Source organism: Bos mutus, chromosome 27 (assembly GCF_027580195.1).
Source record: "Bos mutus isolate GX-2022 chromosome 27, NWIPB_WYAK_1.1, whole genome shotgun sequence".
In the NCBI taxonomy this organism is placed as follows: domain Eukaryota; kingdom Metazoa; phylum Chordata; class Mammalia; order Artiodactyla; family Bovidae; genus Bos; species Bos mutus.
This window is the reverse complement of record NC_091643.1, coordinates 41,511,545-41,539,322: the sequence shown is the minus strand read 5'-3', so window position 1 is coordinate 41,539,322 and position 27,778 is coordinate 41,511,545. Positions and strand designations below refer to the sequence as shown.

At 40.5% G+C, this 27,778-nt stretch overlaps 1 protein-coding gene across 1 annotated transcript in view; it reads right to left on the bottom strand.

Annotated features, from left to right (window-relative positions):
* The window catches only part of CSMD1 (CUB and Sushi multiple domains 1), a 1,688,220-nt gene that overhangs the window by 584,449 nt on the left and 1,075,993 nt on the right, over positions 1 to 27,778 (bottom strand). Inside the window, exon 7 of the mRNA XM_070364228.1 lies at positions 25,234 to 25,321. Coding sequence (XP_070220329.1) covers positions 25,234 to 25,321 — 88 coding nt within the window. The remainder of the gene's footprint in view (positions 1 to 25,233; positions 25,322 to 27,778) is intronic.

The following is a 27,778-nucleotide window of genomic DNA, read 5'->3' as shown; positions in this document are numbered from 1 at the left end:
TTGCCAAGGAGGAGCATATTCTAGGCCATAAAATCATTATTAATAAATTTAAAAGGATTCAAGCCATAAAAGTATGTTCTCTGACCAGAGAGATCCTTGGAAAATCCTTAGATATTTTGAAACTAAATAGGGTGCTTTAAAAATAACCCACGATTAGCAGAAGTAATTACAAGAGAAAGTAGGAAAGTATTTTGTATAAGAGTGAAGTAAGCCAGAAAGAAAAACACCAATACAGTATACTAATGCATATATATGGAATTTAGAAAGATGGTAACAATAACCCTGTATACACGACAGCAAAAGAGAGACTGATGTATAGAACAGTCTTTTGGACTCTGTGGGAGAGGGAGAGGGTGGGATGATTTGGGAGAATGGCATTGAAACATGTATAATATCATATATGAAACGAGTCGCCAGTCCAGGTTCGATGCACGATACTGGATGCTTGGGGCTGGTGCACTGGGACGACCCAGAGGGATGGTACAGGGAGGGAGGAGGGAGGAGGGCTCAGGATGGGGAACACGTATACCCCTGTGGCGGATTCATGTTGATATATGGCAAAACCAATACAACATTGTAAAGTTAAAAAAAAAATAAAGAATATAAAATAAGAAAAAAAGAAAAATATTTTGAACTGCATGAAAAGATAAATATGAACTTTATGGGATGCAGTTAAAGTAGTTCTAAGAGTGAAATCTATAGCACTGAACACCCACATTAGAAAAGAAAAAAGATCTTAAACCACAACTTCAATCTTAAGGAACTAGGAAAAGAAGAGCAAACTAATCCAACAGTAATCAGAATAAAGAAAGTAGCAAGAACAAAATCAGTGGAATATAAGAAAAATAAGCCTAATACAGAAACATTACTAAAACCAAATGTACTTTTTTTGAGAAGATCATTAACACTGACATATCCATAGACAAATAATCAGGTAAAATAGAAAAACACAATTACCAACATCAGCAGTTGGAAATTTACTATCCCTGTTGATTTAAAGATGATAAGGGAATATTATAAATAACTTTATGCCAATAAACTTGACAATTTAGATTAAACTGAAAAATTCCTTTAAATTTGAAAGATATAAATTATCAAATCTATTCATTTGAATTGAGATAGATAACTGGAATAGGTGTGCAGGTAGAAAAGAAGCTTGCTAAGTCACTTCAGTTGTGCCCGACTCTGTGCAACCCCATAGACGGCAGCCCACCAGGCTCCCCCGTCCCTGGGATTCTCCAGGCAAGAACACTGGAGTGGGTTGCCATTTCCTTCTCCAATGCATGAAAGTGAAAAGTGAAAGTGAAGTCGCTCAGTCATATCTTGACTCTTAGCGACCCCATAGACTGCAGCCCACCAGGCTCCTCCATCCATGGGATTTTCCAGGCAAGAGTATCAGAGTAGGGTGCCATTGCCTTCTCTGAGAAAAGAAGCTTAAGTAGTAATAATTTTTAAAAACTCATAAGAAAATTCTAACTACAGGTGGCTTCACTGATGAATTTCTCAAAAGCTTAATAAAGATGTATTACTGAATCTCACAAACTCTTCCAGGGTATTTCAGAGGATAGAATGTTTCCTAATTAATTTTATGAGAATAATATTATTACTCTGATAGCAAAATCAGACAAAGTCATTGCAAGAAAAGACGGTAGGCCAATATGTCTTGTGACCATAAGGGCTAAAAAAAAATAAATAAATAACTTAAAAATAGCAAATCCAACATTATATAACATGGATAAAACATCATGACCAAATAAAGATTATCTCAGAATGTAAAGCTGGTTTAATATTGAAAATCAATCAATGTAATTAATCGTGTTCACAACTAAACAAACAAAAAAGACCACCTCAGTAGATATAGAAAAGCTTTTACAAAATCCCACACCCATTCCTGTAAAAACTCCCAACACTTAAAGTAGGACACTTCCACAATTTGATAAAAAGGAATCTATGAAAAAATGTATAATTAATATCATTCTTACTGATGAAGTCAGAATGCTTTCCCTCTAAGATCAGGAATAAGACAAGAATGTCTCACTAATCTTATTCAGCCTTGTAATGTTGGTACTAGCCAGTTGCTCCAAGAAAGAAAAATAAATGAACTACATTCAGGTGGAAAAGAAAGAAAATAAAACCGTCTTTATTTGTAGTTTACAGGATCAACTAGGATGAAAGTCCTAGGAAATCTATAAAAATAAAGCTCCTAAAACTAGCTTATATTTCTGTATCAACACACACTATACACTCAAAAATGGCAAAAATAATATTTACATTGGTATTGTGAAATGAAAATATCTCTTGCCATATTAATAAGCAAGAAATGTCACAGCCATCACCAATTTCTGGCCTCCAAATGTGAAGGAGAGTTCATGTGATGGTCAGACTTCTGCTCTCTATGTTGCAAACCTGTATATAGCCCGACTTCCCCACTAGCCTCCTTAAAGCAGTATTCTTAGAGCTACTGAGATGCTGTCTCCTGGGCTCAGAGTCCTAAACATTCCCACCAAATAAAATAACTCTCTGCTTTCAGGTTGTGACCACATTTTTTAGCTGACAGCTTTGGCGATCAAAAGGAAGGATCCAGAGCATATTTTACTTTTCTGTCTGAACTCTACAAGAAACTGGAGCCATGGTACCAGCAGAGGCCCCTTGTACCCATCCGCTTTCTTGTGAGTTCAGGACAGCTTTTATTAAGTATCTCCTGGTCCTTGGATCTCCCATATTTGTTGAGATTCTGGATTTTTGGATGGTGGGGTATAGCAGGTATCTGCCCCTCCTTACAAAGGTGTTGGGAAGCGGGGTGGTGGGAAGACACCGGGAAATACACATCTAGAGTCTAGATAGTCGGTGGGGCTCAGGTGGAAGATACCTAGAGAATTTGCACCCATGGAGAGATATGGATGGGGGTAGGCTCACTTTTAACGAAAAATACCTGGGCTTGGTTGAAAGATCCTGAGGTGGCTCCATCATAGACGGAAATAAGGAATGGAGCTCATACTTGCAAGTACATAGCTAACTGGAAAAATTAAATCTTGCCCTAAATATTGAGGGGGCTCTTTGATGCATTATTGTTGTTATTCAGTCACTCAGTCAGGTCCAACTTTTTGTGACCCCAGGGACTGCAGCATGCCAGGCTTCCCTGTCCTTCACATCTCCTGGAACTTGCTCAAATTCATGTCCATTGACTTGGTGATGCCATTCATCCATCTCATCCTCTATTGTCCCCTTCTCCTCCTGCCTTCAATCTTTCCCAAGATCAGGGTCATTTCTAATAAGTTGACTCTTTGCATCAGGTGGCCAAAGTATTGGAGTTTCAGCTTTAGCATCATTCCTTCCAAAGAACACCCAGGGCTGATCTCCTTCAGAATGGACTGGTTGGATCTCCTTGCAGTCCAAGGGACTCTCAAGAGTCTTCTCCAGCACCACAGTTCAAAAGCATCAATTCTTCAGCACTCAGCCTTCTTTTTGGTCCAACTCTCACATTCATACCTGACTACTGGAAAAACTGTAGCTTTGAGTATGTGGATCTTTGTTGGCAAAGTAATGTCTCTGCTTTTTAATATGCTGTCTAGGTTTATAATAGCCTTTCTCCCAAGGAGCAAGTATCTTTTAAGTTCATGGCTGCAGTCACCATCTGTAGTGATTTTGGAGCCCAAGAAAATAAAGTCTGTCACTGTTACAGTTGTTTCTCAATCTATATGCCATGAGGTGATGTGTACTGCAGTTAAAAATTAAAAGCTGGCTTGGTAAAACCTTAAGCAAGGCCTTCTAAGGGCAAGCTTAGATTTCTCTGTGACTTTGGGATATAAATGTTCTATCTGATTTTCCTAGGTTGCTTTATTGTGCACTTGTTGCTCTCTGGCCTATAAGAGGTCTTTTAGCATTCTTAATCATCTTCATCACCATAGAGCTTTAATTTACTGGTGGCCAGATAATGGATCCTTTGAAAGTTAGAAAAACAAAAAAGTATTAAATCTAGAGTGCCCTTACTGCAAACAACTGTTTTGTTGATACCTATAAAACAAAGGTCAAATTAACCTAAGAACTTTTACTGGAATGAGAAAAACTGACTTAGGAAGCTTCATTGAATGCTTCTTCTCAATGGATCTTACAAAAACACTGTTGTTGTTTTTAAGTCTCTCAGTCGTGCCCAACTCCTTGCCCATGGACTGCAGCACACCAGGCTTCCTTATCCATCTCAAATTCCTGGAGCTTGCTCAAACTCATGTCCATTGAGTCGGTGATGCCATCCAACCATCTTATCCTCTGTTGTCCCCTTCTCCTCCTGTTTCAATCCTTCCCAGCATCAAGGTCTTTTCTAATGAGTCAGCTCTTTGCATCAGGTGGCCAAAGTATTGGAGCTTCAGCTTCAGCATCAGTCTTTCCAATGAATATTCAGGCTTGATTTCCTTTAGGATTGACTGGTCTGATCTCCTTGCAATCCAAGGGACTCTCCAGAATCTTCTCCAACACCACAGCTCAAAAGCCTCAAATCTTTGGTGCTCAGCATTCTTTATGGCCCAACTCTCACATCCATACATGACTACTGCAAAAACCATAGCACTGACTAGATGGACCTTTGCAGGCAAAGTAATGACTCTGCTTTTTAACATGCTATCTAAGCTTGTCATAGCTTTTTTTTTTTCCCCCACAAGAAGTAAGTGTCTTTTAATTTCATGGCTACAATCACTATCTGCCGTGATTTTGGAGACCCCAAAATAAAGTCTTTCACTGTTTCCATTGTTTTCCCATCTATTTGCCATGAAGTGATGGGACTGGATGCTATGATCTTAGTTTTTGAATGTTGAGTTTTAAGCCAGCTTTTTCTCTCTTCTCTTCCACTTTCATCAGGAGGCTCTTTAGTTCCTCTTCATTTTCTGCCATAAGGGTCATGTCATATGTGTATCTGAGGTTATTGATATTTCTCCTGGCGATCTTGATTCCAGCTTGTGCTTCATACAGCCTGGCGTTTCACATGATGTACTCTGAATATAAGTTAAATAACCAGGGTGACAATATACAGCCTTGATGTACTCCTTTTCCAATTTGGAACCAGTCCGTTATTCCATGTCCCATTCTAACTGTTTTTTCTTGACCTGCATACAGACTTCTCAGGAGGCAGGCAAAATGGCCTGGTATTCCCATCTCTTGAAGAATTTTCCAGTTTGTTGTGATCCACACAAAGTCTTCAGCATAGTCAGTGAAGCAGAAGAAGATATTTTTCTGGAATTCTCTTACTTTTCTATGATCCAACGGATGTTGGTAACTTGACCTTTGGTCCCTCTAAAGACATAAATTCAGTCTTTTCTAAATTCAGCTTGAACATGTGGAAGTTCTTGATTCAGGTACTGTTGAAGCGTAGTTTGGAGAATTTTGAACATTACTTTGCTAGTGTGTGAGATGAGTGCAATTGTGTGGTAGTTTGAATAATTTTAGTATTGCCTTTCCTTGGGACTTGAATGAAAACTGACCTTTTCCAGTCCTGTGGCAGCTGCTACATTTCCCAAATTTGCTGGCATGCTGAGCAAAGCACTTAATCAGCATCATCTTTTATAATCTGAAATAGCTCAGCTGGAATTCTGTAGTGATGCTTTCTAAGGCCCACTTGACTTCACATTCCAGGATGTATCATGGTTATCCAGGTCATTAAGATCATTTCTGTATATTTCTTTTGTGTATTATTGCCACATCTTCTTATTATCTTCTGCTTCTGTTAGGTCCGTACCGTTTCTGTCCTTTATTGTGCCCATCTTTGCATGAAGTGTTCCCTTGGTATCTGTAATTTTCTTGAAGAGATCTTTTTTTCCCATTCTATTGTTTCCTTGTATTTCTTTGCACCGATCACTTAGGAAGACTCTCTGATCTCTCCTTGCTATTCTTTGGAACTCTGCATTCAGATCGGTATATCTTTCCTTTCCCCCTTTGACTTTCACTTCCCTTCTTTTCTCATCCATTTGTAAGGCCTTCTCAGACAACCAGTTTGCCTTTTGGGGCTTATTTTTCTTGGGGATGGTTTTGATCACTGCCTCCCGTACAATGTTATGAACCTCTGTCCTTATTTCTTCAGGCATTCTGTTTATCAGATCTAATCCTTTTAATCTCTTTGTCACTTCCACTGTATAATTGTCAGGGATTTGATATAGGTCATACCTGAATGGCCTAGTGGTTTTGCCTATTTTTTTTCAGTGTAAGTCTGAATTTGGCAATAAGGAGCTCATGATCTGAGCCACAGTCAGCTCCTGGTCTTGTTTTTGCTGACTCTATAGAGCTTCTCCATCTTCAGCTGCAAAGAATATAATCAATCTGATTTCGGTATTGATCATATGGTGATGTCTATGTGTAGAGTCTTCTCTTGTGTTGTTGGAAGAGGGTGTTTGCTATGACCAGTGTGTTCTCTTGGCAAAACTATCTTAGCTTTTGTTCAGTTTCATTTTGTACTCCAAGGCCAAACTTGCCTGTTACTCCAGGTATCTCTTGACTTCTTACCTTTGGATTCCAACCCCCTATGAAAAAAAGGACATGTTTTTTTTTGGTTTTTGTTCTAGAAGGTCTGGCATGTCTTCAAAGAACCATTCAACTTCAGCTTCTTCATCATTAGTGGTTGGGGCATAGACTTGGATTACTGTGATATTGAATGGTTTGCCTCAGAAATGAACAGAGATCATTCTGTTGTTTTTGAGACTGCACCCAAGTACTGCATCTCAGACTCTTTTGTTGATTGTGAGGGCTACTCCTTTTCTTCTAAGGGATTCTTGCCCACAGTAGTAGATATAATGGTCATCTGAACTAAATTCTCCCATTCTGGTCCTTTCTAGTTCACTGATTCCTAAAATGTCAGTGTTCACTCTTGCCATCTCCTGTTTGACCACTTTCAATTTACCCTGACTTATGTACCTAGTATTCCAGGTTCGTATGCAGCATTTCTCTTTACAGCGTCACACTTACTTCCACTAGCAGACACATCCACAGCTGGGCATTGTTTCCACTTGTGTTCAGCCTCTTCATTCCTTCTGGGCTAGTTTTTCGCTCTTCTCCAGCAGCATATTGGGCACCTACCTGCTGACCTGGGGAGTTCCTCTTCCCATGTCATATCTTTTTGACTTTTCATACAAATGCTAATTAGAACAATTAAGAATATCAACAAAAAAGTAGAGGGAAAAAGGTCTAATGATTATTTCAATGAGTTTTTTTTTTTTTTTTTAAATGAGTTACTTCAAATGAATAAAAAATTATTTGGATGGTTATTTAGAATGGGATTAATAAAATAGACATTTACATAATTAAATAAGATTTATTGTTACTATCCTACCTAAAGTTAATGGGCCAGAGGGAGCCCCTACTGGTACCCAACATTAAATGCTAAACAAGTCTGTTCTATTTACCCTAATTTTAAGGTATATACTTAAACGACTAGAAGAATTTATATTGTGATATCTCACCAGGGCTTCCCTGGTAGTTCAAATGGTGAAGAATCCACCTGCAATATGGGAGACCCAGGTTTGATCTCTGAGTCAGGAAGATCCCCTGGAGAAGGGAATGGCAACCCACTTCAGTATTCTTGCCTGGAGAATCCCATGGACAGAGGAGCTTGGTGGCCTACAGTCCATGGGGTTGCAAAGGACAAGACTGAGAGACTAACAAGTTCACTTTCATCTCATAGTTATTTGGGGACAGTTATGCCAAAGGGCCTGACTTCTTTGGCTCTACCCAGCTCTGGGGATCCCAGAGCCTTTTATATAAAAGTAGGTAAAATGGACAGGGACAAAAGAGAAAAGCCTTCTAAACTCTCCCCTAAGAGCAAAAGGTATTGATTGGATCCTTATGAAAGCTAAAGTTAAATGTATAAAAGTTGATGGAATCTACATAAAGATATATAAATTGGCATGTTTAAATGGGCTTTATAGAAGGTGGTTACAGCTCTTATTTAATTATATTGTGGGATAAACAAGGCATGTAGATTGCCACTGAGGAAATATTAACTAAACGTACTGAGGAAGGTTCTATTCAACAATCAAGTTCATGGCGTTTGTGGAGCCTTCTAAAATCTTTTAAGCTAAGTGACTAAGAAATTTTTGTTTTTAAGGAAAAACTGCTTATATTAAGTTGAGGGACATGTAGGTGAGCCCTTTCTTCTTCCAGCTGAAGACCATGGCCTGCCAACGGTGGTTATTTTAAGTGTGCTCTCTTCATTTTCCCCTCAGTGACTCTCTTATGATCCCTTCCCTTTGTTGTTTCACTCCCTTCCCTCTTCTCAAAAAACAGTTGGAAACTTATGGACACCCAGGATGACTTTGTCTTATACCTCAATCACCTTTTCAGACCTGTCTCAGTTTTAAAGAAGCTACGTGAAAGAAACTGAATATTTTAAGAAAAATGAATATTAATATTATTAGGTAGGTAGAATAGGGAAAAGGAGTCCAAAATGGCGGTGGCTAAAAGACAAGGAAGGTCAAAGGAAGGTCCGAGGACCAGAGAGAAGACTTCAGGCAGAACAAACAGCACTCCTGGCTAAGCCCAATTTGCATAGGGCAGGCCCAGGTGGAGGAAAAAACATATAAAAGGAGGAGCTAAAGGGCTTTCTGACGGACTCTCTCTCCCGCGTGCGTGCGCTCTTTTCTTTCTCTCTCTCTCTCACTCTCTCTCTCTCCTGCTCTCTTCTAAATAAAATGGAGCTGTAACACTGATTTACCTAAGAGCTGTAGCACGGTTTGTCCAAGAGAGCTGTGACGCGCCGAGGGCTTTAATTTCCGTCGCTCCAAATCTTTGTTGTGATGAGACAAAGAACCGAGGAACATACACTCACGTGACATCTATGGTGCCGTGACTTGGATATAACCTGGCTGAAACAACCTTTGCGTGGAAGAGGCCAAGCACAACAGGAGCCCAACTCAGCGAAGCTCCCAGGCTAGAAGCGGAAGGTGAAGAAACCCAGCGCAGGGGAAGGCCCACTGTGCTGGAAACCAGGACAGTGAAAAATGAACTCAGCAGAAAGCTAACGCGGCCCAGTCTCAGATTCCAGAAGACCTCCAGTTAAGGTAAGAGGTCCTCGCTCCTATGGCTGGAGGGACCTTTACAATCTCTCGTTTCTTATTTCCTCAAACCTCCCGTGAACAGGTGGGCGGCAGGGGCACAGTTGAGGGACTCTGGAGAGGCTACTACTCAGCATGTCCCAAAGGCGCTATCTGCTGAGCCCCAGTAGCTGTTACACAAGCCAGTGGGGGTTCTTCTGTTCTTTCTCTTCTCTGTGCCAAGGGTCAGACCAATGAAACTGTGAGCACCGGTCAGATATTTAGCAAATTTTCCGGCGAGCTATGAAGGGGATTCCTTGGCATGTTTTTCCCACTGCTTTTTCCTCCTGTCCTTTAGCTCTCTCCCGGGACTCAAGCCTGGCCAAAACTAATGAAACTCAGGCTCTGATGTCTCATCGCAAAAATTCATTGAGAGACAAAGCGATAAGAGGTAGATGTGTTAGGATCCAGAGAAAAGCCACCCTTCAGGGTGTGAACTGTTGCTGAGGGCAAGTGCTGGGGCCATGGAATTAGGCCTGGCTAGGTTTTGTGAGGGGATGGAATTCATATGCTAATGAGTGAGAGGATCATCCCAGCCATTGGGGAACAACCCACTCCTCCCTCTTCTGACCCTGTGCCTTGGAGCTGTCTTGCCACCTCTGGGTGTATCTGTTGTCTTATAGATTGTGGATTAAGGTCTACTTGAATTTGACTTGTCATCTTGGACCCAATTGATTTTAATTGGTTTACATTATACCCTTGTGCTATGTCATTCTTTCAAAGGTTGTGCTCTGCCCCCTTCCCTCCTGTTTCATGCTCTTTTCCTGAGCCCAATCCAGATCCACAAGGCTACAATCTTCTGGAGAGACAACCAGAAAATAGCTGGCCTTGGGAGGGAAATACTCTATAATATCCAACCCCCTAATCCTACCCAACACTGGGCACACTGGAGATCTTGAGGACGCCCAAACTCCAGTCTGGGGGGTCCCAGGAGGTCATCATGCCTTGACCTGCCTAGGGATCGGTCTTTGAAAGGTTGTCATGCCTGAACCTGTCTGGGGATCCTCTAGTCCCAGGGGTCACAGGAGGTCGTCACACCTCGACCTGCCTGGGGATTCGATCTCTAGGAGGCTGTCACGCCTCAGCCTGCCTGGGGATCTGCACCCTGACCCGGGGACGCCTGGCTCTCAGGTTGCAACAGTTCCGGGTAGGATAAGCTTCAGAAAGACTCACCCCTAAGGAAGTCTACCTATGGAGACAGAAAGAAGCCTATTACTTGCGGGACTGTGCCCAGTCTCAGCAATAACTCAGGAGCCCAATGAGAACCCCATTGCCTTTCTGGAGAGGCTAAAAGAGGCACTCCAAAAGTTTACCAACCTGGACTTAGACTCTTACAAGGGACGGGTGATTTTAAAGGACAAATTCCTGTCCCAATGTGCATCAGATATCAGAATTAAGTTACAGCAGCTACCACAGCAGGACCCTGCTGCCTCTTTAGATGAGATGGTCCAGACAGCCACCAATACTTTTTATAACAGGGAACAGGAGAAGGAGGCCAAGGCCCAGGAGAAGGAGAGAAAGAAAGAGACAAGCCATGCCCAGATGCTGGCCGCCCTCCAGAGAAGCCCTATGGTAAACCCCGAGTCCTTGAGGGACAAGGCATGAGACAGATGCCTGATCTGTAGACAGGTGGGGCATTGGGCCAAAGAGTGTCCAAACCGTGACAAGTCTCCTAGAACGGCTTGCCACAAATACCATCAACTGGGACATTGGGCGGCACTCTGCCCTCGGGACCCAAGAGCCTCAAGGTCAAGCGCCAAGCCTACCCTCACGACGGTTCAAGAGGACTGAAGCAGCCCGCTCCAGCCAGCCCACCTGTCACAGATAACCATCATGGGGCAGGAGCCAAGGGTGCAACTGGATGTGGCAGGTAAGTCCGAGAATTTCTTGGTTGACACAGGGGCTACCTACTCTGTCTTGATCTCCTACTCCAGAGCCTTCTCTTCCCAAACCTGTACCATTTTGGGTGCTACAGGAAAAGCAACTACTAAAAGATTCACCTGAGCACTTCTTTGTTTCTGGGATGGACAAATATTTTCCCACCAGTTTCTGGTGGTCCCTGAGTGTCCTACCCCCTTATTGGGAAGAGATATACTCACTAAACTGGGGACCACCCTTGTGATGGGAAGTTTTTCAGCCCCTAGAGCTCTACAGCTCTTGGTTACTACTGAAGAACCCATTACACCTTCAATAGAGAGGAACCAAAAACTATGGGAAGACAAAATTAACCCCCAGGTGTGGGATCAGGGGATTCCTGGACGAGCCCACCAAGCTGAACTGGTCATCATTGTCCTCCGAGATCCCACTCGGTTTCCTAACCGGAAACAATATCCTCTCAAAAGAGAGGCTCGGGAGGGACTACAGCCTTTAATAAATAAATTCCTTGCTTGTGGGCTATTAGTAAAGAAAAAAAGAAGGAACCTGGCGAATGGTTCAAGATCTCCAGATTATAAATGAAGCTGTAGTCCCCCTCCATCCCACAGTACCCAATCCCTATGTAATCTTGCAAGAAATCCCACCCAATGCCAAGTGGTTTACAGTCTTGGATCTCAAATATGCATTTTTTTTTGCATACCACTGGCTAAAGAATCCCAATATCTTTTTGCCTTTGAGTGGGAGGCTCCAGGAGAAAAACACCAACAGATGACTTGGACAGTATTACCTCAGGGGTTCAGAGATAGCCCCCACCTGTTTGGACAGACCCTTACCCGGGATCTCCTAGATCTGGACCTGGGACCTAATAGGAAAATATTACAATATGTAGATGACCTACTAATCTGCTCTCCACATGAGAAAAGTGCCCAACAACATGCAATTCAGGTTCTAAACTTGGCAGAAAGGGGATATAAAGTCTCCCGTGCTAAGGCACAGATGGTCGAGACTAAGGTCACTCACCTGGGAGTTCAGATTACACATGGGTACAGGAGGCTGTCCTCTGATCGGGTACAAGGAATCCTCCACTTGCCCTTCTCCACGACTTGAAAACAATTGCAAGCTTTCCTGGGGCTAACTGGTTATTGTAGAATCTTGATACCCAACTATGGTCTAATTGCCCAGCCCTTATATGAAAGCTTAAAGGGACGAGACGATTCAATCCCACTGATGTGGGGAACTCCTCAAAAGGAGGCAGAGGCTACACTAAAACAGGCCTTAACTCAGGCACCTGCCTTGAGGTTGCCAGACCCAGAAAAAGCATTCCAACTTTATGTCCATGAAAGAGAGGGAATAGCCTTGGGAGTATTAACTCAAAGGTTGGGATCTGAGCCCCAGCCTGTAGCTTACTTATCCAAGAGGCTTGATCCAACTTCCCGAGGTTGGCCCCCCTGCCTTCAAAATCTTGCAGCTATTGCAATCATGATAGAAGATGCTTTAAAACTCTCCTTTGGAGGCAAACTATTTTTACCAGCCACCAAGTAAAACAACTCCTAAATGGGAGAGGCCATTTATGGATGTCTGATCAAAGAATCCTCAGATATCAAGTAATGCTGATGGAAAATCCAGGCCTCACTATACCCCCTTGTGAGGTTCTTAACCCAGCCACCCTCCTACCTACCCCCGAGGGCTCTCTCCCCTTTCACTCTTGTCTAGAAACCTTGGACCACTGGACAAAACCCCGAGAGGGATTGTCAGAAGATCCTCTGACCATTCCTGGGGAAATCTGGTACACTGATGGAAGCAGCTTTGTCTCGGATAGAAAAAGAAGAGCTGGGTATGCAGTAGTCTCCAATTTTGAGACCATAGAGGCTAAGCCTCTGCCACCAGGTCAACCAGCTACAACATGCAGTGCCAGTTCAACAAAGATACAAAACTACAGCTGACCACAGAAAATATCACACACCCTTGGACACCGCTATAAGGACTCTGAGGATTGAGACTAGCAAGAGGGGGAGGCCCAGTACCCCTAGCTGCCCCAGTTCAGCAGGAAGTAGCCAGAAAGACCTCGACGTTCCTATTCCCAAAGAATTGGGCCTCCCATCTCTTGAGGGGGGAATATTAGGTAGGTAGAATAGGGAAAAGGAGTCCAAAATGGCGGTGGCTAAAAGACAAGGAAGGTCAAAGGAAGGTCCGAGGACCAGAGTGAAGACTTCAGGCAGAACAAACAGCACTCCTGGCTAAGCTCAATTTGCATAGGGCAGGCCCAGGTGGAGGAAAAAACATATAAAAGGAGGAGCCAAAGCGCTTTCTGACGGACTCTCTCTCCTATGTGCGTGCTCTCTTTTCTTTCTCTCTCTCTCTCTCTCCTGCTATCTTCTAAATAAAATGGAGCTGTAACACTGATTTGCCTAAGAGCTTTAGCATGGTTTGTCCAAGACCCAAGAGCTGGGACACGCCAAGGGCTTTAATGTCCGTCCCTCCAAATCTTTGTTGTGACGAGACAAAGAACCGAGGAACATACACTTGCGTGACAATATCATTACAGTTTTATGCAACAGACACTGCCTACTGTAAATCCTTCTTGACAAGATGTACTGTACTAGGAGGATGAAGAAAGAAAATAACAGAAGAGACTTTTGGAAGCAGCGTGTGTGTTCCTCAAAAGTCAGAACAATTGCCTGGCGATAATGATTCATTCAATTCAGATTAGCTTTCTAAATGACTTAGACACAACTCTGCAAAATATGGATCTTCCCTGGAGCTCAGATGGTAAAGAATCAGCCTGTAATGCAGGATACCTGGGTTCAATCCCTGGGTTGGGAAGATCCCCTGGAGAAGGGAATGGCAACTCACTCCAGTATTCTTGCCTGGAGTATCCCATGGATAGAGGAGCTTGGCAGGCTATAGTTTGTGGGGCCAAAAAGAGTCAGACATGACTGAGCGACTAACACTCAATACTACTGAGGAAACCAATAGTTATCTGAGTTGTAGAAAATGCATAAACTGGAACTAACATGCAAGGGTTAATAAAATAAAAATAGCAATTTTGCTTTGGTTTAATTTATAAACTCAAAAAGGTCTTTGCTAAATGCCTTATACAAACCTATGCAAATGTGCTAAAATAAAACTCTAAAGTTATAAAAAATAGAACTTTGTAAACTAAATTTCAACTTTATTAAAAATCTTACCACTGATTGTAGCAACTTCAGGCGGCAAAACTGTCTTTGAAAAACTAAACTACTGTTTTTGTCTCAAAAATATCTAAACCAGAATATGAATACAGGCCGCAAGGACCTAAAAAGTGAAAGTGAAATTCATTCGGTCATGTCTGACTCTTCATGACCCCATGGACTATACAGTCCATGGAATTCTTCAGGCCAGAATACTGGAGTAGGTAGCCCTACCCTTCTCCAGGGGATCTTCCCAATCCAGGGATCCAACCCAGGACTCCCACATTGCAGGCAGATTCTTTACCAGCTGAGCTACCAGAGAAGCCAACAAGGACTTAGACTAAGTCCAATTAAGCAGGTAAGAACTGTAAGACCCGGAGGGGGGGGGGGAGGAGGGCGGGGAGTGGCAGTTTTAAATCTAAACTGCTGAAAATGTTCCCACAGCCAAACCTTATAGATAGTAAGCCTTAATCATCCGAGCAAGCAACTTTAAGGTAATCGAACTGTTTGTTAACTAGTAAGTTTATGTCAATATTGTAATACCTGGTTCATATCTAAGCTTTTAGTAAGCCACAAGATCTCTAGTTTGTTTATGTCTGTGTATACATTATATGTGTGCTCAATAAAGGACAGAAATGGTATAGACCTGGCAGAAGCAGAAGATATTAAGAAGAGGCGGCAAGAATACACAGAAGAACTGTACAAAAAAAGATCGTCACAACCCAGAAAATCAGAACAGTGTGATCACGCAGAACCATACATCCTGGAATGCAAAGTCAAGTAGGCCTTAGGAAGCATCACTACAAACAAAGCTGGTGGAGGTGACGGAATTCCAGTTGAGCTATTTCAAATCCTGAAAGATGATGCTGTGAAAGGGCTGCACTCAATATGCCAGCAAATTTGGAAAACTCAGCAGTGGCCACAGGAAGGACTAGAAAAGGTCAGTTTTCATTCCAATCCCAAAGAAAGGCAATGCCAAAGAATGCTCAAACTATTGCACAATTGCACTCATCTCACACGCTAGTAAAGTCATGCTCAAAATTCTCCAAGCCAGGTTTCAGCAATACGTGAACTGTGAACTTCCAGATGTTCAAGCTGGTTTTAGAAAAAGCAGAGGAACCAGAGATCAAATTGCCAACATCTGCTGGATGATAGAAAAGGCAAGAGAGTTCCAGAAAAACATCTACTTCTGCTTTATTGACTATGCCAAAGCCTTTGACTGTGTGGATCACAATAAACTGTGGACAATTCTGAAAGAGATGGGAATACCAGACCACCTGACCTGCCTCTTGAGAAATTTGCATGCAGTTCAGGAAGAAACAGTTACTACTGGATGTGGAACAACAGACTAGTTCCAAATAGGGAAAGGACTACATCAAGGCTGTATATTGTCACCCTGCTTATTTAACTTATATGCAGAGTACATCATGAGAAACGCTGGACTGGAAGAAGCACAGGCTGGAATCAAGATTGCCAGGAGAAATATCAATAACCTCAGATATGCAGATGACACCACCCTTATGGCAGAAAGTGAAGAGGAAATAAAGAGCCTCTTGATGAAAGTGAAAGAGGAGAGTGAAAAAAAGAAAGCTCAACCTTCAGAAAACTAAGATCATGGCATCTGGTCCCATCACTTCATGGCAAATAGATGGGAAAACAGTGGAAACAGTGACAGACTTTTTTTGGGGGGGCTCCCAAATCACTGCAGATGGTGACTGCAGCCATGGAATTAAAAGACGCTTACTCCATTGAAGAAAAGCTATGACCAAGCTAGACAGCATATTAAAAAGCAGAGACATTACTTTGGCAAAGAAGGTCCATCTAGTCAAGGCTATGGTTTTTCCAGTAGTCATGTATGGATGTGAGAGTTGGACTGTAAAGAAAACTGAGCACTGAACAACTGATGCTTTTGAACTGTGGTGTTGGAGAAGACTCTTGAGAGTCCCTTGGACTGCAAGGAGATCCAACTAGTCCATCCTAAAAGAAATCAGTCCTGAACATTTATTGGAAGGATTGATGTTGAAACTGAAACTCCAGTACTTTGGCCACCTGATACGAAGAACTGACTCATTTGAAAAAGCCTTGATGCTGGGAAAGATTGAAGGCAGGAGAAGGGAAGGACAGAGGATGAGATGGTTGGATAGCATCACCGACTCAATGGACATGAGTTTGGGTAAACTCTGGGAGCTGGTGATGGATAGGGAGGCCTGACATGCTGCAGTCCACGGGGTCACAAAGAGTCAGACACAACTGAGCAACTGAGCTGAACTGATACATTATACATGAGATAGCTCTACTTCTAAAAGTTATTAATAAAATTGTATTTATAAAGTTCTGCTCAGTCACTCAGTTGTATCTGACTCTTTGTGACCCCATGAACTGCAGCACACCAGCCTCCGTGTCCATCACCAACTCCCAGAGTCCCACCCAAACCCATGTCCATTGAGTCAGTGATGCCATCCAAACATCTCATCCTCTGTCATCCCCTTCTCCTGCCCTCAATCTTTCCCAGTATCAGGGTCTTTTCCAGTGAGTCAGCTGTTCACATCAGGTGGCCAAAGTACTGGAGTTTCAGCTTCAACATCAGTCCTTCCAATGAACATCCAGGACTGATTTCCTTTAGGAGGGACTGGTTGGATCTCCTTGCAGTCCAAGGGACTCTCAAGAGTCTTCTCCAACACCACAGTTCAAAAACATCAATTCTTTGGCACTCAGCTTTCTTTATAGTCCAACTCTCACATCCATTCATGACCACTGGAAAAACCATAGCCTTGACTAGATGGACCTTTGTTGACAAAGTAATGTCTGCTTTTTAATGTCTGCTTTTAAAAGTCATAACTTTCCATCCAAAGAGTAAGTGTCTTTTAATTTCATGACTGCAATCACCATCTGCAGTGATTTTGGAGCTCAAAAAAATAAAGTCAGCCACTGTTTCCACTGTTTCCCCATCTATTTGCCATGAAGTAATGGGACTGGATGCCATGATCTTAGTTTTCTGAATGTTGAGATTTAAGCCAACTTTTCAGTCTTCTCTTTCATTTTCATCTAGAGGCACTTTAGTTCTTCTTCACTTTCTGCCATAAAGAGCCCTATTTAATTTAGTTTAAAGTGCTTATATTTAAATAAAATTGGACAAGATGACTTTCAGGTTCACATGAACTGGGAAATAATGTTAAGTTGATACTTGATATCAATGTTTAAGTTTGTTGACATAAATTAATATAGATGTCATTCAGAGTCATCAAAATTAAGTATAATAGTTTATTGTACCTAGGTTTAATAAAAAAGACCTTACTAATCTCGTGCAAGAAAATAACTGGACATGAAACTTCAAGGCAAATGTAAATTAGATAAAAGCTTTGGGATTAAGATTTTTAAGTAATCATATTTTAGAAAAAAAAAATAAATGTCTAAAATGATCTTTCCAAATGTTTGGTAACTTAAGATTCTAAAGCTGTGCAAATTTAAGCTAAGTGATGAAAGTTTATTCATTTAAAAGATACTGACACATCAATTATTTTAAAAAATTAAGAGTATTTAAAATATTAATGAAAATATTGGTATCAATGTTTTAAGTAAAGAAGTTATGAGAAATGAAATTTTATTTTAGTTAAGAAAAAGAGCTGGTTAATTTCATTTAGATGAAAAATGAAAGACAAGCTGGATAAAAAAAGTCCATGAAAAATTATGAAGAGGAACTCTGAGGAAAAAATTTTATGCATAGTCATGATTAATTAAATTTAGATTGACTAAGCTAATACAAGACTCCGGATTTTATTTATGTTTAAGTGTTCCTTTTTATAACAGATTCTGTGAATTTCTGTGCCCTTAAATGATATATATTTATTTTCTTTGCGACCTTGGTTAAATGGACAGGTATTGCTTCAGTGACCTCTGATCCTTTTTTAAAACATCTTTTTGATATTTCTAACAAACTTCAAAAATATCAAATTCTAACTATGTTTTTTAGCCTCCAGCTGACTCTGGGATGGATGCTTCAAAGAAACATCTCTGAGAAATCTCAGAGATAAGCTAAGTTTATTTGGTATTTTTAATTCAAAAACATTGTCAAGTGATTGAATGTGAATTTTAGGTTGTAATGTATAGATAAATCATTAATATAGATTTTCCAAAATTTATATGCAATCCCTAACATTTGACATATGCTGATAAAATTTTGTGAGTTGTAAGTCTAGTGGTTATACTAAAATGTTATATGTTGCAGAATATCCAAGTTTCCTAAGTGCATTGTACTCAAATCTTTAAACATGCAGAACGGCCAAGGCAAAATTGGTAGGGAATCGGCTTTAGAAAGGGTGATTCCCACCTGGGGAATTCCTTCTGAACTACATAGTGACAGAGGGACCTATTTTGTTGATCAAATTGTTAAAGAAATTTGCAAAATCTGGCGGATGATGCAACATTTCCCCTGTGACTACAATTCCCAGTCTTCTGAGTTAGTGGAAAGGACAAATAGAACAATTAAAACTCAGTTGGCTAAATTACATGTGCTTATTCCTTCCATCAGTTCTCCTCAAGACAGATCCACTCCTTTGACAAATATCATTTGTCTCCCTTTGAAATTACTACAGGGAGACCAATTAGGTTACATAAAAGACTATATGATCCTATATTACTTAAGGGGGACATACTATATTATCGCAAGGGTTTAATCAAATTATTGACAAGTCATTCTAAACTTGTTTCTGAAGTTTATTATAGTGATTTATCCTCAGATGAAGATCAGACATCCCATGACTTACAACCAGGAGACTATGTATATTAAAAAAGACATCATTTAAAGGACTCCCCCACCCCAACCTAAATGGAACAGACGTTATCAGGTTTTTTTTGACTAGCTCATACACAGCAAAACTGAAGGGAATTGACTCTTAGATTCATATTTCCCACCTAAAAAGGGGTCCCGCACCAGACTCGTCTCTGGAGAGAACTGCTCACCTCACGCTCGCCTTAAAGGGACACTGATAATATGGAAACACCAACACCAGGAAGAGAAGACAAGATCAGAAGTAGACCGCTGGCCCAGGGCGCCAGACCTGACCCATATGATTGTTCATCATTGATTGTTCATCAAGAATAAGTTTTATTCTTGGTCTCTTGGACTCTTAGAAGTAAATAAAAAAAAATTTTTTTTTTTTCTATCACTGCTGCTGCTGCTAAATTGCTTCAGTCGTGTCTGACTCTGTGCGACCCCATAGACGACAGCCCACCAGGCTCCCCCGTCCCTGGGATTCTCCAGGCAAGAACACTGGCATGATATTATTCAAATTTTAGAAATCAGTCAAATTGCTGGGTTTGTGGTCAGTTACCTACATCCAGTGCTTCTGGTTTACCTTGATGGGTTTCTCCCCTCCAAGGTTCTGATTGGATGGATCTAAAAAGTTTATTTTGGAAGAAAGGAATTACAGTGCTGTCTGGGCTACTACTGATATCACTAGATGGGACTCATTCACTTGGCCAATCAAACATACTTATTCTGACCCTGGCCATAAATATGAATTTTCCATTAAGGTTGCTAGAGCTCAATAAAAGCAACTGGCTAAATTCCAGGTGTTAAAAAAAAAAAAAAAAAAAAAAAGGTAAACAGTTATGGGATGGATTTATTTGGCTAACACCAGGATATGGTTGTCTAAGCCTAAAGGCCCCCTATGCTGGAAACAATTAAATCATACGAAAAATAATCAACCTAATAACATTAGAAAACCCAGCTGTGTGTCTTATGAAATCTACCAAAGTACCATTTTTCTTAAAGCCAATGATTGATATGAAACCGATTGGATCAGAAGACCAGAAATATACTGACTGGCACCTAACAGGACTCAAAGGCTTTGTGGGTCCAATCTGTGACCCTGGTGGCTGGCTGGGAAGGCATACTTCAGGATTCCCTTTGGCTCAAGACCACTTACATACAAATTTAGATGTGACTCCAGCAAATTTACCATCAATACCATCTCAGTGGGCCAATAGACCTGTGTTTCACTGGTATGATCACTTAACTATTTTTGCACCTTCAGTAGAATTGGAAAATGTTATTTCTCACATTGAAGCCTTAACAAAACTCACTCAGTAGGCATTAAATGATAGCAACTAGGCTATTAGCCTACTAAATTCTGAGATCTCTATGATAAGAAAAACTGTCTTACAAAATCGTACAGTCCTTGATATCTTTACAGCATCTCAAGGGGGTACCTGTGCTATAATTCAAACTGAAGGTTGTGTTTACATACCAGATGGATCCCATAATGGGTGATGTTTTAAAAGATGATTTGGTTCTGAAAGCTCATGGCATAAATCCCTATGTGTAACTTTAATCACCTTATTAGCTGCATTATTTGTAATGTTTCTTTTATAAGATTGTTGTATTTTGTATTATATGATGTACAACCAAGAAATAGATCAGATTTATAACTTAGAATAATTGTAATAGTGTGATTCTAGTTATGGGAAGAGACAACAAGGGAAATATCTCCTGGATCCTATTAGTTAGAAGATAAAGGAATCTGAGAATCTTTTATTATTTCTCAATGGGCCTAATCCAGAAATTAACACTTAGAGTGACATTTCAATGAGGAGGTTCACTTGATCTGGGATGAACCTCCAAGTTTCCTGGGATTAAAAAAAAAAAAAAAAGTCATGAAATGTCTTGCAAATGTAGTGGAATTTATGACCATGGGGAGGGACTGTGAAATGAAAATATCTCCTGCCATATTAATAAACAAGACATGTCACAGCCATCACTGATTTCTGGCCTCCAAATGTGATTGAGGGTTCTCAAAACTGCAATCCAGAGGATGCTGCCACCCTACAACGGTGACTGTTGAGGGGCTGGGGAATGCAAGAAGCAAGATGAACAAGAAAACAAGATTGGCTCCAGACAGCTGAGGTGCATATTAGAGGAAGGAATTCAGTCAGCCCAGGGGCTTGGATCTTCCCATACAGAGAGTGCTAAATTCCTTAACTTGATCCCTGATCTTTAATGTTCAGTCTGCCTGCTCCCTTTGCTGCAAACTTGTATGTAGCTGGACTCCCCCTCCTGCCTCCTTGGAGCATTTTTCTCAGAACTACTGAAATTCTCTCTCCCAGTCTTGGAGTCCCAAACTTTCCCACCAAATAAAATAACTCTTTACTTTCAAGTTGTGACTATATTTTTTAATCAATAGTATGTGTTTTACTGGGGCTTCCCAGTGGTGCTAGTGGTAAAATACCTGCCTGCCTGTGCAGGAGATGTTTAAGAGACACGGGTTTGATCCCTGGGTTGGGAAGATTCCCCTGGAAGAGGGCATGGCAACCCACTCCAGTACTCTTGCCTGGAGAATCCTACATACAGAAGAGCCTGGTGGGCTACAGTCTGTAAGGTTGCACAGAATTGGACAGGATGGAAGCAACTTAGCATGCACACACATTTAATCTTTCAAATAATTTTCTCAGCTGTTATCTTATTTGACTGCCATAAACTCAGAAACAGGTAAACTAATTAATTAATTAAACATAGTAGAAATTCTCCAGAAAACTAAGAACATGAAAGACTGACAGTTTTAGATGGAACCATTGCACCCCTGCTTTGACCTGCCAGGCATACATCCAGCCTGGCCTCCAGTCCAGACACATCAACAAACTCCAGTGGCTAACACTCATCTTCAGGTAAGCTTCTGCAGGAATAAGGCTGTTCTAAGGATGAGACAAAGCGAAGACCAGCAGTCACCTCACATGCTAAGTAAATATCTTCCTGCCCTTGTGGCAAATAGATACTGGCCCTGGATGTTTCTGAATTCCTTGTTAACTTTTGAAAATTTATCAGTTTCTCTGGCTCTCTTTACCACATTTTACCAATGTGAACAGTTTGACATTGTCAGATAATTTGCTTTGTTTTAAACTAGAGCTCTGCCAAATAGACCCAGGAAGTTTCTGGGTTCCAAGGATGACAAAGTATTGAATGGGCAATTCCTCTCATACACAAGTACTTTGGAAAATACCCTTGGAGTTCCTTTGCATCAGCCACCATTTCTGTCACCAAGGAGGCAGAGACAAAAAGGGACTAACTATCCTTCAGTTGGATAGGGGAAGATGGTGTGTAAAACAATAATGCAGATGCTCCAACCCAGAGGAGAGATGTATAAGGTTTTTTGGAAGCAAGGCCTGGAGAACAGTTCCCCGCTCCCCACCCTGCCCCCCACCCCAGGTAAGGGAGAAAGAAGAAGAAGGTTACTTCTGGGATAAGAAAGGAATCCTTAGGACAAATATGCTCTATGGGTTCTAGCAAGACTGCAAATTTCAACCATTTGCATCATTTTAAATTAATCATGTTCCTGAATGCCTTCCACTGATGGCTGTTTTACATTGGAAATCAGTAGTTTTCTTTCTTAGCTGACCACCACACCCATAAAGACACCACGTGAAGGACACAGCATACCCCTTGGGGTGCTAATAACTGCTCATAACCTACTTTTGTTCCAGGAACTTCCTTGACACTAATGTAGGAAGCCAATGATGAAAGGCAAGGGCAATGGGCAAAAACAGTGGATAATTTTTGCCCTGGAATTCCCCTGGATTGGGATGGAAGCTAACCTGTAGTTAAAATCAACTTCCTGCTCAGCCTTCTATTCTCTTTATCCTGTTTTCTTTGTTCCCCATAACCAGAGAGCCCTTTTCCAAAAAAAAAATTCACTTCAGAGTCACTATCTGAGGCTCTGCTCCAAAGGAACCTGAACTAAAATACTACCACTTTAAGGTATATTCAATATTTGTGACATTTAAATTGTGAGCTACAAACTGGCATGTGCCAAGAGCATCGCCAGGGGCTGAACAGCAGCAGCATGGGCACTTGCCATCTGCCTCTGTGGAGACTGAACCCTGTGCTGCAGCTGGCCTTCAGCACCCCTGCCGCCTGTGGGGTTCAGGTGGAGTGAGGCTCTCTGTGCTCCAGGGCATCCCGTGGAACTGGTCTAGATAGCTAGATATTTTCAGGAACTGATTTCATGATCCTTCAGGCAGTTAGAATAGGAAAAGGAGTCCAAGATGGCTAAAAGACAAAGAAGGGAAAAGCCCGCAAAAATAGATCAAAGGAAGGCCCAAGGACCAGAGTGAGGACCTCGGGTAAAATAGACGGCCCTCCTGGCTAGCCCAGTTTACACAGGGCAGGCCCAGGGGGAGGAGAAACAACATACAAAAGGAGGAGCCAAAATTGAGCCAGGGGGCTCTCTTCTCTTGGCTTTTGGGTCTGCCCACCCTCACTCCTCAGAGGATGAACCATCCTTTCTTTTTCCTAATAAAGCTGAGCTATAACACTGGCCCACCCATCGCTTCAAATTTTTGCTGTAGTGAGACAGAACTGAGGAAATCACATGCTCTCTTAATAATCCCAGTCCTTGCATCTCTTCATATCTAGAAAAACGCTAAATCCCTTCATGGTGCCATCAGTTCCTTGTGACTAACAGAGAATCTTTCTTAAAGTAAGCATTTGATTGCACTGAACTCCCCCCTCACTGAAATCTTATGTATTGACCTTCCCCCACTGCCTCTTCAGAGCAGTCTCTCAGAGCTCTCTGAGGTGCTGTCTCCCAGGCTGCAGTCCTCATTTTGCCCCAAATAAAACTTAACTCACAACTCTTTAAATTGTGTGTGTGTGTTCAGTCAACAACTGTAACCATTCCAGTTGTCTATTCCATTTAAAATAAGAAAAATGCTATTGTCAAAAGTATTTCAGTAGCACATCTATACTTGTGTTTCCTTTTCATGTAAATATATATATATATGTAAATATATATATGTAAATATATATATATGTAAATATATATATATATATGTAAATATATATATATATTTATGTCATTTTACCAACTTCATACAGCCACTCTACAATTTTATTATTTCCTCTAGTCATAAAAAAGAGACGCTACTACTCCAGTTTCACCGAGTAACATTTCTTCTTCCTACTCTAAAAGTATCACTGCTCTCATTCAATTTTCAGCTCACTTTAGCAGGCTCAACTCTCTTTTTCTGTTTCTTTTTCAAAAATAATGAGATTATAAGGAAGAAAAACTTGCTCTTGCTCCTCTTTACTCTTTGACTTTGCAGCTTACTTCTAATACTAGTATTCATCTTGTAAGCTAGAGAATGTTCAATTTATTGAACTAATTAAAGACAAAACTCTAAAAAGAAATCACTATTATAATCGTTACTTTATTCATAATGTATCAACTATAAAGCAGTCTACTAATCATAATCTAATAAAATGAATCATAACATTTTTTTCATAAACTACATTGATTGACACTCACATTCATTATTATAAAAGTTTAAGGAAATAATTATGACTATAGCTAAATTTTTCATTATCTATTTTTAAAAACAATAAACTACATTAGAATTGGCTCAGATGATGAAGAATCTGCCTGCAATGCAAGGGACCAGGGTACAATCCCTGGGTGAGGAAGATCCCCTGGAAAAGGAAATGGCAACCCACTCCAGTATTCTTGCCTGGAGAATCCCATGGACAGAGGAGACTGGAGGGCTACAGTCTATGGGGTTGCAAAGAGTCCGGCAAATAAGTGACTAACACTTAACAATTTTCTTTTCATAGGAAGGTGTTGTTGTCCTTTAGTTGCTCAGTTGTATCCACTCTTTTGTGACCCCATGGATTATCGCTCACCAGGCTCTTCTGTCCATGAGATTCTCCAGGCAAGAATACTGGAGTGGACTGCCATTTCCTTCTCCAGGGGATCTTCCTGACCCAAGAATAAAACCCACATCTCCTGTGTCTCCTGCACTGGAAAGTGGATTCTTTACTACTGAACCACCAGGAAAGCCTATATGGGACAGTAGCAAATTAAAATCAGAAAAAAAAAAGTCTTGTACACAAATTTTATTCAGACCCATCAAGCTGGATTTTTACTACTGGCTTATACACTGAAAGGAACAGACTCTGGAGTATCTGGAATTTTCCACCTCAATGTGTTTTAGAATTCTACAGATATTATAGCTGCATGATAATTAAGAAGTTGCACCTTTAAATCAAAAGGTAAGATAATTAAAATTACAGCATGAAATTATAATGAGTTAGAAAGTAACGTGCTATGGAAATAAATACTTTTTTCTCCTACCTGAAGTCCGAACCCACTCTTCTGCCATTCTCTGGAATCCCAGGATCTGGACACATGTCGGAGACCAAAGCCACACCTCCTTGCGTTACTGTAATAGAAAGAAACATGATGATACTGCTCAGGAAGTATCCATATAATGACATTATATTAGACAGATTTGGCTCTTTAATGATGATGCCTTAACGTGATTTCTTTTAAGAATTCAGACAGTTTAGCTAGAATAAAATAAATCTACTCTTATTCTTAAAAAACATACTTTTACAGAGAAGGCCAACAATCTTCAGTTGGAACTCTTTCTTCTACTAAAGAAGTCTTAATACAATTAACATTTTCTCATTAAGATCACCTTTATGACAACTTACAATTAATAGCATGATGGGAAAAAAAAGAGCATCATGCCATAAACAGCTTAGCTTATATAGAAGATAGCTTTCATTCACTTCCATGGATGAAATGGAAGTGTTAATTATCTATTAAGATCTATACAAGAGATATTTCACATAAAATTACTTATTATATTGTAAACATGAAGAATGCTTATCATTTCAGTCAAACAAATAACAATTTTCTTGTGCAGTGTGCTGATTTATTTTTTGAATCTGTGTATAAAGAATCTTTCCTCCTGCTAGGATGTTGTACAATCACAGATTAGTTTTTAAAGGATTCATTTGCTTGTTAGAGTGGCCCCTTCTCTAGTAACCATCCCACTATCTGAGTAGTCTAATCTAATCAAGGTGACATGCTCTCTTTCCAGGAATTTTCAATAGTGGTCTTGTGACTCAATTCAGTACAATGACACATGAGAAGAAGCCTGCAGGAAGGCTTCTGGGAAGACCTTCCTGTTAGCTAGTAGTGATCATCTCTTTTTCACTCTGGACCTTATCATGCTTGAATTTCAAATTTGTAACTCTTGGTACCCTCTTGTTACAGTACAGGTTTTTTAATCTGTAGTCAGTGGTCTACTAAAACATCTCTAAAATTTATTTTCTAAAAGTGTTCTAGCTTTAATAAATTTTCAAACCTCAATAAAGAATTTAACTTTCACCATATTTTTTCCACCATCATCAGCTATATAACTCCCACATTTGCTCAAGTAAAACAGTTATTACTGTGTCAAGTCATCCTCCTCAAGGTGAATGGCTATCACTGTTTATAGAGGAAGTGTCCACATTAGTGTGGTTCTTACTTGACTATTTTAGTGTATCACACTGGTCTAAAGCAAAAGTAAAATGAAAGTGAAAGTTGCTCAGTCGTGTCCGACTCTTTGTGACCCCATGACTATACAGTCCATGGAATTCTCCAGGCCAGAATACTGGAATGGATAGCCTTTCCCTTCTCCAGCGGTCTTCCCAACCCAGGGTTCGAACCCAGGTCTCCCAAATTGCAGGTGTATTCTGTACCAGCTGAGCTACAAGGGAAGCACAAGAATACTGGAGTGGATAGCCTATCCCTTCTTCAGTGGATCTTCCTGACCCAGGAATTGAACTGGGCTCTCCAGCATTTCAGACAAATTCTTTACCAACTGAGCTATCAACAACTTAAAGGCTTAGAAAGATCTACCTCTATACCGTCTCTGTTTTTCCTCACATGGATAGTAAAAAAAGTTAATGACAAATTGAAGGAACCCACACAAATCAACTCAAAATATTCTGTATCTTTTTCAAAGATAATGTCAAAACTGCTTACTTAGTCAAAAAAAAGAGTGCTTATTTGGAATTCTCCAAGTGCACTGAATGAAATAGGTAAGTCTGAATAGTTTGCAGATGGAAGGAAGATAACAAAAAAATGAGAGATAAATGTTAAATATGTTTGATTTTCTGAAACAGAGATAGGCGTGTAACAGGATAATGATAGAAATCCATGGTGACACGTTATGTACAAGAAAACATTGAGTCCCTCAAACTCAACTACCCATTCCATCAGCATCATCAGCAATTAATGCCTTTCAAAACAGAAGCTTAAAGTTACAAAGAATGACGGTGATATATCTGCTTCAAGCAGGATCCTGATGCCGCAGAGAAACATTCTCAAAAGAGAGGATTTCCTGGGCTTACCATCATTTTAACTCTAATTTTGTCAAATTATATCTTACCAAATATTATAGGACACATGCCATAGATACTAACAAATATATGACACTTCAGTCAAAACCTTAGAATTTAAAATCAAAACTAGAATATTCAATAGGTAGTTTCATGACCCATCATTAACTAATAGTAATGTAAGATGTAAAATTATACACGTGGATGAAGAGATACAAATCAGATAGTTTGTAAAAGACTTTGAATGAATTTAGATTTAAACTGTGGAAATTATATTAATGTGTACATAATCAAATAACTCTTTCATAGCATGTTGGCTTTTACACTATCTCATTAGACCCTCACAAGCTTCCTATGAGGTATGTAGAGCAATAAGGAGCATGCTTTTCCTATTAAATTGTAACTGAGCCAGACCCTACAGGGCCTTCCCAGGACAGATCCCCCCATGTCTTCTGCCTTCTTCTTGTCCATAGAACACTTGAGCCTCTTAAGTCTTCCCCAAG